This window comes from Malaya genurostris, chromosome 2 (assembly GCF_030247185.1).
Source record: "Malaya genurostris strain Urasoe2022 chromosome 2, Malgen_1.1, whole genome shotgun sequence".
Classification (NCBI taxonomy): Eukaryota; Metazoa; Arthropoda; class Insecta; order Diptera; family Culicidae; genus Malaya; species Malaya genurostris.
The window spans coordinates 12,911,094-12,924,186 of record NC_080571.1 but is presented as its reverse complement, the minus strand read 5'-3'; the positions used below and the strand labels follow the sequence as shown (position 1 = coordinate 12,924,186).

The 13,093-nt window shown below is 38.8% G+C and overlaps 1 protein-coding gene across 1 annotated transcript in view; it reads right to left on the bottom strand.

The window, feature by feature from the left end:
* Nucleotides 1-13,093, bottom strand: part of LOC131430499 (nephrin) — a 422,669-nt gene that overhangs the window by 141,338 nt on the left and 268,238 nt on the right. The window contains exon 4 of the mRNA XM_058595533.1: nucleotides 1,033-1,179. Within this exon, the coding sequence (XP_058451516.1) occupies nucleotides 1,033-1,179 (147 nt within the window). The remainder of the gene's footprint in view (nucleotides 1-1,032; nucleotides 1,180-13,093) is intronic.

Genomic DNA, 13,093 nt, shown 5'->3' with positions numbered 1-13,093 from the left:
GATTGAGCATTTATCAATGTTCAAAGCCATTCGATTTACCTCACACCACTTTGAAAAAAATTCAAGTTGGTGTTGGAGGAAAACAGCATCCTCGTTACTTCGAACTATTTGGAATAGCTTGAGATCATCAGCGAAAGATAAACGTGGACAATTTAGAGAAAGATTCACATCGTTAAAATACAGGAGTAAGATCAAAGGTCCGAGATGGCTGCCTTGTGGAATCCCAGAAGAAGCGATGAACTCTTTGGATACAGCGTCATTTATCTTGATTGCTAATCGGCGATTATTAAGGTATGTGGAAAACCAACGCGGTATGTTAGAACCAAATCCCAATCTGTCTAACTTAGCAACAGTAATGGCTTGGTTAATTCTGTCAAAGGCAGCGGAATGGTCCGTGTAGATAACATCAGTTTGTAAACCGCAGGATATAGCATCCGTCACAAACGTCGTGAAGGTCAAGAGATTTGTAGTCGTAGACCGTTTCGGCATAAACCCATGTTGTGTTTCTGCAATAAACCATTTACAATGGTTGAATTTAGATTCAAGTATCACCATTTCGAAAAGCTTTGGAATAGCACTGAGCGAGGTAATTCCACGGTAGTTGTCGATGTCTTTTTTGTCTCCTTTTTTATGAACCGGAAACATGTATGAAAACTTCCAGGAATCAGGGAAGATCCCAGATGTTAGCGATAAACGAAAAATTTGGCAGATAGGTGAAATTAAACCGATGGAGCATTTTTTCACAAAAATTGCAGGAATACCATCGGGTCCGGAAGAGCTCGAAGATTTCATTTTGGTGATAGCCATTTTTACTGAATCTTCGTCAACACTGACCATGAAAAATGAGAAACACATCCCTTAAACTTCGAGTAATTGTGATGGCAACCCTAGTGACAACTGATTTTAGATACAGAATTTGCTCCTAGGAATGAATGGATAAACAAACAGTAGCCTTTTAAAGGTCACAGTTTCCTTCAATGTAAAACCCTGCAGTATCTAAAACGATTGATACTAGCGAATACGTGTGCTCACCTGTACAAACCGGCATCCTCCTGTTTGATGTTCTTTATCCGGAGCGCCGGCGGGTTGGTTTCATAGTAGAAGTACGCTTTCGATTTGAGCACTGCCTCGTCCGACCAGTGGATCGCCTGCTGGAGACTTTTTCCCCGGGCGTCGAATCTGCAAATAAAGAGACATAGAGAAGAGGCGATAAGTTGGTGAAATCTGGCCGACGCTCTCACGTTGCGGTTTCATTTCATTCATTTCGTCTCCGGCCGATTTTCGTCGGGAAGGCGCTGCCGGGGAAAGAGGGGTGGTTTTAGCATTGCGAATTTTCTCCCCAAAACGAACCACCTAACCGACGGTCGTCAGTCGGTCGGAAGCGGGGCTCGGAATAAAGCCTTGATCTCCAATATAAACAGTAAGCGGTAAATGTTTGCTCCGGCGCTCAAGACATTTAAAAACGTGTGTTTATTTTTGGGATTTGGCTCTCAATTTTCGACCGCATTTCGACACGGCGGGTGTTGATCGTTGTTTGCGTGAGTTTGGCCTTGTAAAGCCTCGAAGTAAAAAAATTTTGCTCGGCGAAATAAATATTTAAGAATTTCTGAAGACTAAGTGTAAAAATATTCCATAAAATATGAAAAATTCGATTCGGGGAGCCAATGGTAATTATAAAGTTTATCTTCTCCGTCTCCAACGAGCAGCTCCCAGAGTCAGAAAAATGATTGACATTCGAATCACGGTGAATCGGTTTCTGGGAAGGATCCTCTGTGCGCCTTGAAAAGCATCAACTGTCGAATGTCACTCTGTTTGATGGTTTGACGGAAATTGAAACAGTTTCGTTCTTTGACACGTGGCTCTGTAAGTGCAGTAGTTATCCCATGATCAATGATCAATTACCTGTCCATTAATGTTAAAATGAGAAGTTAGCATTTTTAAAGAAGATCCTGTTTCCACTGCTTCGCCATTAAAGCAGCAATGATTATTTCCGCTCGTGAATACTGAACCTTGACACTGCGTTTAAACATGCCAATTTAAAGAACCGGTGTTATGATAAACTAGACTGTGATAAATTAGGCCAAAACTCGTCGGAGCCCAAAAGCAGCCTACGTCGAAGCGTTTTTCGGTCGAAGCGGGGAAGGAGAGATGATAATTTATGAATTCGCACAGGATTCTTCGGGAGCAAGCAAATGGAAACGGATAAGTATGATTTTTTCGAGAGTAGGAGGCAATTGGGTTGTTTAATGTCGGAAAATTTTGAATTTCGAACTAAAACAAGAACTCTCATTCAGTAATAGCCGTTCAACCGAGAAGGATGTGTATAGAAGCGTACAGTTTAATAACGCTGGTTGGTTTACACGCGTTAAATACGACAACGGTTGAACTACAGGTAGAAACCTGTTGGCAGCAGCCGTTAAAACGTATAGTCGTGCTGCATAAGAGAGCCCTAGTGCTGGGCCAAGCTGGTGAAGGAAACAACAAAGGGCGTTTCCCAAACTCTACCCAGGTCGCAATATACAGCCACAAGTGCTGAGCAGGAGAGTGCAAAGGCACACCGGTGCGAAGGCACTTCGGTGCAGAAGCATATCGGTGCGGAGCACTAGGAAGAAGGAGACAAGACAACTCGGTCTTTCCACTGCCATACAACACGCAGGTATACACCGGTGACCTGCGCTGGTTACAGCTGGCGAAGACGAAAGCAAATCGGAATTCGAGTGGTGCTGGATGTCAGGTAGCAGTAGCATCACATCATATTCTATCGCTACAGTGAGCTTCAGCATTGTATCAACGTCCAGATACATCCAACAAGAACATCTAGAGCAACGAGGATCTACACGGCAGTGCAACGGAGATAGACAACAATTTCAAGGTAGAAGTTTTTTCTTTTCCTTTTGATTGAGTACTGTGTAGTGTTGGTTTCAAATTTTATTTTAAAGTTTAGTTAAAAATTTTAATGTAATGGATGAATCCATGGACGTAAATCCTAGCATGAATCCGATACCCCCACGAACGAAAAAATATCAGGAGAGCTCTTCTGGGCCTTAGATAGTCTTTTTTAGACGTATATCAAAGCCATTAAACATTTTTCAAATTAATAAAGGTTTGACATCACGATACTCTTCAATCAAAGAGATCATAAAAGTAAATAACGATAAAATTCGTGTTGTGGTAAATAATTTGAAACACGCGAATGATATTGTCTCTTCGGAACATTTCAATAAAGAGTATAAAGTTTACATACCCTCCAAAGATGTCGAAATTGACGGTGTTGTTACCGAAGCGAGTCTTTCGGTAGATGATTTACTCAAGCATGGTGTTGGTCGTTTCAAGAACTCTATGCTTGAGGGTGTGAAAATACTGGAGTGCAAACAACTGTACTCAGTAGTTCATGAAGAGGAAAAAAAAGTTTATCGCCCATCAGACTCGTTTCGAGTGACATTTGCCGGGTCTGCGTTGCCGTCCCATGTCTATGTCGATAAAATTCGCCTCCCTGTTCGGCTTTTTGTTCCAAATGTAATGAATTGTACGAACTGCAAAAAATTCGGCCACACAGCTACTTACTGTAGTAATAAACCAAAATGTATTAAGTGTGAAGGGCCTCATAAAGATAATGATTGCAACAAGGAAATTGAAAAATGTATTTATTGTGGGAATAGTCCTCATGATGATATTTCAGTATGCACTGCATTTAAAGTGCACAAAGACAAAATTAAGCTTTCTTTAAAAGCACGGTCTAAGCGCACATATGCAGAAATGCTTAAAACGGTCATTGATGTCCCCCCTTTGGAAACCGAAAACGGGTTTTCAAATCTAGAGGAACCAGAGGACTCTGACTCTGACGAAAATAGTGAAGGTAATTCGTTTATCACTACCCAAGGGTCAGTTAAGAGAAAGAAGTCTTCCTCCAAATTACCAAAAAAGACACCTAAAATTTCATCTTCAAAAAAAGATCCCCGTGTTAAACAAAAAAAGTCAAAACCAAAGACTGTGCCTCCTGGTTTGTCAAATTCACAAACCAATCCAGGATCTAGTACAGAAAAAGATAATAATCCAGTGGGCTCCATTTCACAGCCACCAACAGGATTACTGAAGTTTTCGGAAATTGTTGAATGGATTTTCTCAGCATTCAATATATCTGAACCCTTAAAGACCCTCATAATGGCATTCCTTCCAATAGCTAGAACCTTTTTGAAGCAGTTATCAGCTCAATGGCCAATTGTCTCAGGTTTTGTATCTTTTGATGGATAATTTATCACCCGTCGCAAATGATACAATCACTGTCCTGCAGTGGAATTGTCGAAGCATCATGCCAAAACTTGATTCATTTAAAATATTATTGCATAGTCAAAAATGTGATGTATTTGCTTTATGCGAAACATGGCTTACTTCAAACATAGCTTTAAATTTTAATGATTTTAACATTATACGTCTCGATAGAGACTCTCCGTATGGTGGAGTGCTTTTGGGAATTAAGAAATGCTGTTCCTTTTATAGATTAAACATCCCTTCAACTTCTAGTATAGAAGTTGTTGCTTGCCAAATAAACATTAAAGGCAAAGATATTTGCATAGCTTCGGTTTATATTCCTCCAAAAGCACAAGTTGGACAGCGACAGCTTAATGAAATGGTTGAAGCCCTTCCTGCTCCACGATTGATTCTGGGGGATTTAAATTCGCACGGAATGATGTGGGGTTCCGTTTACAATGATAGCAGATCATCCTTAATACAAAACATTTGTGACAATTTTAACATGACGGTATTAAATATGGGTAGCATGACACGGATCCCAAGACCTCCTGCACGCCCAAGTGCATTAGATCTATCTCTTTGCTCAACATCAATTCGACTAGATTGCACCTGGAAAATATTGCCTGATTTACACGGTAGCGATCATTTACCAATCATCATCTCAATTAGCAATAGCAATTGCATTGCTACTTCAGCTAGTATTCCATATGATTTGACAAAAAATATCGACTGGATTAAATACCAAAGTAGTATCTCTAGTATTTTGAATTCAATGGAAGAGCTCCCTCCACTTGAAGAATATGACTTCCTCATTTGTTCGATTCTGGAGGCAGCAGAACAATCCCAAACTAAACGCTTTCCTGGACCAACGACTAACAGAAGGCCTCCCAACCCCTGGTGGGACAAAGAGTGCTCAGAGGCTAAACTCGCAAAACAAAATGCTTGCAAGACGTTTCTAAAACGGGGAGGAGGAACTCCTCAGAATTTTGAAAAACTTATGGTTTTAGAAACCAAGTACAAGAGCATACTTCGAGCCAAAAAATGTAGCTATTGGAGACATTTTGTCGAAGGTTTGTCAAGAGATACCTCAATGAGCACTCTTTGGAACACGGCCAGACGAATGAGGAATCGTAACGTGGGCAATGAGAGTGATGAATACTCGAACCGATGGATATTTGACTTTGCTAGGAAAGTTTGCCCAGATTCTGTTCCTACGCAGAGCATTATACGGGAATCTCCTCCAAATAATGGTTTTATTAATAACCCATTTTCAATGATGGAATTTTCTATAGCACTCTTGTCTTGTAACAATAACGCTCCAGGGTTGGACAGAATTAAATTCAACTTGGTGAATCTGCCCAACCTCGCAAAAAGACGTTTGTTGGAACTGTTCAACAAGTTTCTTGAGCAAAATATTGTTCCACCTGACTGGAGACAAGTGAAAGTTATCGCCATTCAAAAACCGGGGAAACCAGCTTCCAATCACAACTCATATAGACCCATTGCGATGTTGTCCTGCATCAGAAAATTGTTCGAAAAAATTATTCTACGACGTCTCGACACTTGGGTCGAGACGAACGGTTTGTTGTCAGATACTCAGTTTGGCTTCCGTAGAAATAAAGGGACGAATGATTGCCTTGCATTACTTTCGTCTGACATCCAAATTGCCTTCGCTCAAAAGCAACAAATGGCATCTGTATTTTTAGACATTAAAGGAGCATTTGATTCAGTTTCCATTGATGTTCTTTCAGACAAGCTTCACCAAAATGGACTCCCAGCGGTTATAAATAATTATTTGCACAACCTTTTGTCAGAGAAACACATGCATTTTTCACATGGCGATTTGGCAACACTCAGAAATAGTTACATGGGTCTCCCGCAAGGCTCATGCCTCAGTCCGCTTCTCTATAATTTTTACGTAAATAATATTGACAGCTGTCTAGTAACCCCATGTACACTAAGACAATTGGCAGATGATGGCGTGGTTTCAGTTACTGGACCCAAAGCTATTGATCTGCATAAACCATTGCAAGATACCTTAGATAACTTGTCCGATTGGGCTGTTCATCTTGGTATCGAATTCTCTGCGGAGAAAACAGAGCTGGTCGTCTTTTCAAGAAAGCATGATCCCGCGCAGCTTCAGCTTCATATGATGGGAAGAATGATCCAACAGGTTTTGACTTTCAAATACCTTGGTGTGTGGTTTGATTCCAAATGCACGTGGGGAGGACACATTAGGTTTCTGATAACAAAATGCCAACAAAGAGTAAATTTTCTTCGAACAATAACAGGATCTTGGTGGGGTGCTCATCCGGAAGATCTAATAAAATTGTATCAGACAACGATACTTTCAGTGATGGAATATGGATGCGTTTGCTTTCGTTCCGCTGCAAACTCTCATATTATCAAACTGGAGCGAATTCAGTATCGTTGTTTGCGAATTGCTTTAGGGTGCATGCATTCGACACATACAATGAGTCTTGAAGTTCTGGCGGGAGTTCTTCCATTAAAAGATCGATTTTGGGAGCTTTCATCACGCCTGCTAATAAGATGTGAGGTGCTGAATCCCATGGTAATTAATAATTTCGAACGACTAGTCGAGCTTCGATCTCAAACAAAATTCATGACAGTATATTTTAACCATATGTCACAGGAAATCAACCCTTCGAGATATATTCCTATCCGTGTCAGCCCCCTAAATGTCCCTGACTCAACTTTATTTTTCGATACATCCATGCAGCGCGAAGTGCGTGGAATCCCGGATCATCTACGTTCGACGGAAATCCCAAAAATATTTTCAAGTAAGTTCAGGCATAGTGACTCTGAGAAAATGTTTTACACGGACGGATCGCGAATTGAAGAAGCGACAGGGTTTGGTATGTTCAACAATAATGTTTCGGCCTCATTTAGGCTTCAAGAACCTGCATCTGTTTATATAGCAGAGCTAGCAGCAGTTCATTATAGTTTGAGTGTAATCGTCACATTAATTCCAAACCATTATTTCCTCTTCACAGATAGTCTGAGTGCAATTGAAGCCATTCGCTCAAACATGACTGGCAAGACTGAACCGTTTTTCCTGGGCAAAATAAAACAGTGCCTGAACGACATATTGAACAATAATTATCTAATCACTATAGTCTGGGTCCCGGCTCATTGCTCCATTCCTGGCAATGAAAGAGCCGATATTTTAGCCAAACGTGGTGCTATTGAGGGTGAAATTTATGAGAGACCAATTGCTTTCAACGAATTCTATAGCTCGTCTCGCCAAAGAACACTTGCCAGCTGGCAAGCTTCTTGGGATAAAGATGATCTGGGTCGGTGGATGCACTCAATTATTCCGAAAATATCGACAAAGGCATGGTTCAGGGGACTGGATGTGAGTAGAGATTTCATTCGTGTGATGTCCAGACTCATGTCCAATCACTACACGTTAGATGCACATCTCCTTCGAATTGGGTTCTCCGAGACTAATCATTGTGCTTGTGGCGAAGGTTATCGAGATATTGATCATGTCGTTTGGACATGCGTGGAGTATCGTGATGTCAGATCTCAACTAATAAATTCTTTGCGTACCCAAGGTAGACTATCCAATATCCCAGTTCGAGACATTCTTGCTTGTCGTGACCTTTCATACATGAAACTTATTTATCATTTCATAAAGAAAACTGGAGTTTCAATTTAATAAAGGCCCCTTTCAAGACTTAGTTCTGATCCCAGCTGCGTCCATGAGTTCAACCAATAGCTAAATTAGAATAAAAATAATGTAATGATACAAACAAACTCGAAACAGTTTATGAAATTATTAACAAAATGTCTGAAAATAACAGCTTATTTTATAATTTATAGAAGTTAATCGTTTGGTTCAAATAATATTTCCGAGTAGATTTCATAATTAATGACGAGTTGCCTAAGATGATATTTAAGTAATAAGAGAATATGTTTTAATAAATGCAAAACGTTGTGACTATGTTAGAATTAAATTAGGATAAGAATATTATGTAAAAGTGATGCTACGGCGAAGAAAAACTTATGTAAACTGCCTTAAGAAATAAACGTATTTATGAAAAAAAAAATAAAACAAGAACTCAAATTTACATTCTACAAACATACATCTTTGAGTTTCCAATTGATTCAATTCACCAAATCAGATTGTCTAGGCTTGCTAGGATGCGATTTGAATTCTACTGAAATCCATTACGCATTTATCACATCAATGCCCCTTAAAGCAACCCAATAGACAGACACCTGACACAAGTCACAGTCGGCGAGCAGTTTTCGCCTGCTATTCAGTGTTTGGATTGTGTGTGTGTGTGTGTGTGTGTGTTTGCGTAACCGTGCGTGTTAATGTTTGTATGTGACGTCAAGTCGACAGCAGGAAATTGAAGAGCACGGGCTTTCGAAATCGTCGGGATCTGGCGAAACGAGAAGACGAGTCCTTTCAGACTATTCAAAACAGTTTGAGTTGTGTGATGTCGGCAAAAAAAAAGAAAAGAAAAACAGGAAGCAAAATTCAATAAGCATAACAAACATCACGAAAGTGTCGGGCGTGATATGAGCTTTTAAGGGTGACTTGCAAGGATGCTTCGGTGCTTTGTCGGAGTTCTTTGAAACAAAAATTTGTTGATGGGTGCTTACTTGGAAAAAAAAGAAGAAAATCAACAGTTTCCTCGGTTCAGTTATTTTGCTTTTGTTATTTCTCGCTTCCGGTATTAGTCAATGAATATTATCATTTCGCAATTTTCATGTTAAAATTGATACTACCAACTCTTGTTGAGTGCTTTCGGTATAGACATCCACGCGAGCGTGAGAAATGCTTCGTTTGTTTTCCAGATCCGTCTATATTTAGGCAATTTGTAAACAGCTCTATTATTCAGGGATACTGAAATCTTAGAGAGAGAGACCGAGAATTGGTTTACTGACGAACCCACTATGGTGTTAACAGAATATTGAAGTTTGCGTTAGAGCTGAGTTTATTTATTATTCGTTTGCATTCCTACAGCGGAATTATTAAAACACCTGCTTGAATAGCGCGTTTAAATTGGCGTAGCACTAGCCTGCGCTCCTGTTACTTCGGCGTATGAAATTCAAGCTAAACTGGCAAATATTTTTTGTAATCAGCTGCATAATATCGGTTTTTTGTTAATGTTTTGGTTATCATTATAAAGATTATCAATCACATCACTTGCTGCTTTTATTGATGATATTACTCCACCACTACGGTATTGCCGACTAATTTTCGAATACATCACCACTATTGATTCACTTATCAACCACTTTTCACGCATTGCACATTTTCAGAAAGATTCAGTTTTTGTTCATCGGCGAATTGATCCTTCAAATGTTCCGCAAAGGATTCAGATATAATCCAATTTATTTCGAGAATCATGTAAGATTTATTCAGTGTGCAAATATCATCGAAGAAAATGTACACTAGTGAACATTTCGGCAACTGATTTTTTGCCATGTGAAATCAGTTTTAGTGAGAACGTTTTTAAAAAACCGTTGGTAAACTTTTCTTCTAGGTGAGTTTTCTGATCGATGATCTTTTTTGCCTGAAAATCATTTGTAAAAAAATTCAATCGCGATTTTCTAAATTTTGATTTTTTCCCAGCGTGCATTAAAAATGTGGTCGATCAATTGTAGAAATGAATCATTTTTACACTCGAAAAAGCGGGCTCTCAGGTGACGTAAATTTACATGATTCTTTTTCTAAATGCAGAACTTTCGACTTCTAGGCGGTTATTTAAAACGAATTGCTCTGCCCATGTCTACGAAAACTGCAACAAAATATTAAAATAGTTATGTGCACTTAGCACAAACTGGTATCCATACGCTAATCCCTTAATAACTACTATCTGTTGACGACCAAAATGCCTTAACAAAGCTTCGTTCATTCGGCACTTCTGCAAATACGCGGAACTTCAGTGCAAAAAGTGTTACTTCATGCCTATTTAGCGATTCATTTGGAACCGTTAGATGGCATTAGCAGTTCAACATAAACAGCTAATGCACAAATGAGTTAAAAACGAAACGTAAAAATAAGCGCATTTAGTACAAATAACAAAAACTGCTTGAACATATTTTCGTCCATTGAAATAACCCAATGATGTTAAAATGATAATAATAGTGTTTCACCAGTTTGATTCGAAAGTATTCACGTCATTCCGGTTTGGTTGCTGACATTACCCATCCACCTTTTTTGATAGATGACTTTCGAGGGTTCTATATCAATATTAGTACGCAAAACTTCCGGGTAACACTTATAAACTATCAGTAAAAAATTGAGAGTCATTAGACAATATGTGTGGCATTAACAGAATGTTAACATTTAGGGGTTTTTGCGTCTGCTCAGTGGCTTAAATTTGAACTGCTAGGTGGCAATGGCCGCTCAATTTGAACTGCTGAAACACCGATGAGACGAAGGCAAAACGTGAAAATGGACAGTAGAATTGAGTATTTTCGTTATATTGTTATAAAATAGTTCGATTTTTGGCATCTGCAAGGGAATTCGTCTAACAGAATGCATCAATAACTACGATTCATTCCATACGAAAATCGTTCATTTTTTAAGCAAATTATAATTAGTGATGAAAATGGGTTGTTAACAATGACGTGAAGCGGAAATGATCGTGGAGCACAGGAGCACATCTATATTTAAGTGACCAATAAACCGTCCTAATTCGAGTAATTCCAGATAATTTTCGAAAATTTGCGTAACACAAGTTTCGGCATTGCGGCCGCTTTTACATTAATATTCAGACCGAACGCATCGATTAAAGTTAGGTACAACATATGCACAGGAAAACTGCAATTTTGGGGACGGGTACAGCGTGATGGGTAAGTCGATACCTTTCACGCAGCCCGCCTGGGTTCGATTCCAAACCCCGCACATAGGGTCAGAAAGTTTTTCTGGTCCGAAGAGGCGAATGACCTTATGGTTAAAACCTCTATAATCGAAACAAAAAAAAAACTGCAATTTTAACGTTAACTCTTTTTACGTGATTTACGTAAACGTTTTTTACGAACCTACTTCGTAAAAAAAATAGAAAATAATACAATATGGGTATTTTTGGAAAGGATTTAAAGAGTAAATTCCGGAAAATGTTGTTTGAGTTATTTTCTAAGATGACAACTTCCAGTATATTGATATTCTTTGAAAACCCCTACAATATGGGTATTTTCGGAACGGATTTATGAATAGGTACTGGAAAACAACGTTTAGAGTTGTTCTAAAATCCAAAATGGCGACTTCTGGTTTATTGATGTCCTTGAAAGCCATCCGTTATGGAATTAACTATAGCTAGAACCGGTTTGCTTGGTTTCCTACTGGCAACGACTACCGATTGGAATATTTCAAAACTCATTTTCACGTTACTTGTGATTCATCACTTTAAGTGACCACACACAATTTTTAACATCCTCTACCCTGTTATTCCGGAATCGGAATTCGAATCTGGATAAAATTCAGGGATTCCGTTTGAGGTGACGAAACTTTTCATTTGAACCTAATTTTGTAACAATCAACTGTCAGTCTCTTAGGAAAGTGATTGAATAATTGCAAATTTGCATTTTTACACTTAACACCCTGTAATTCCGAGACCTGTATGTAGTAATTTCCACGCTGCTGAATCAATTGTAACTGTATAAGATTTTTACATTCGTGTTTTTATTTCGTGTTTTGTTTCTTCTCTGTGAAAGAGAGCATTGAACCCGGGTTGGCGTTTCAATGCATAGGGCGCTGATTGAGTCCCGACCTGGAAGGGTTCTTAATGTCAACAGGATCATAGTACTAGCCATACAATGATTCTGTACACTAGGAATCGGCTGCAAAATCTGTTGAAGCTGAAAGGCCGAATTTTATCAACGGAATGCAATGCTTTGCTGTGGGAGAGTACTATTGAGAATGTTTGTGCCAGTGCGCGAGCGTTCTTATTACTATATAGCGATAATCTAGGAGCCGTTGGTTCACATATCCCATCTTCATCCATGTTATCATCGCCGTTGTTTGTTGTTATTGGTGTTACTACTCAAAGTATTCCAATCGATAATGTCTACAGTACTGACATGAGATCAGATGGTACTCAAATGTTACTATCGATTTACAAGAACACCTTGTATCTTGATCAAACATCACGTAGGAAGGAATAGCCCTAAATTACATACGTTACACACATCTCAAATTCCGTTGTCTGTTTCAATAAAATGCTCACTATCGGAGGATAATTTTGTATCACCGGAACTATGTATCTAACGTTATCTCATTGAGACTAACCGAATTTTTTTGCATCACTTACAAGTTCGAAATTAATGCACACTGAACAATAAGCTTTGTTAAACTGTATTTCTGATACATTCTTTACGCCCAGATCCGTTCGCTCATTTACTTCAACTTGTAATAATCCTGGGTTGATTTGGTCGCAAAGCATAAGATATTAAAGTGAAAAAGAATTATTGAGCTCAAATCTACGTAAACATTTCAAAAGGGCCTAAAAGCAATTGACAGATTATCTCTGTTTACTTTCTCTTTCGACTATATCTGCGTTATTACACAAATTTTCGTTACATATCTGGAACTGATAGAAAAATGGAAATATTGTCTTTCATTCTACATGAATATTTGGTAAGTAAAAGTGGTAATTAAGGAGTTTTCAACAGAAGAAAAACTAAACTCTCACAGGTTTATGTGACCTTATTAAACGTTCATGTCGAAATATTTGAAATATTCCACTGGGTCAGTTGAAGAAAATGAACGGTATGAAAATCAATGCCGGAAGATTTTCTTTCAGGGAAAGACAAAATGTAATTCACAGGGAAAGATAAAAGCAACGGTTTGGCAAGCCAT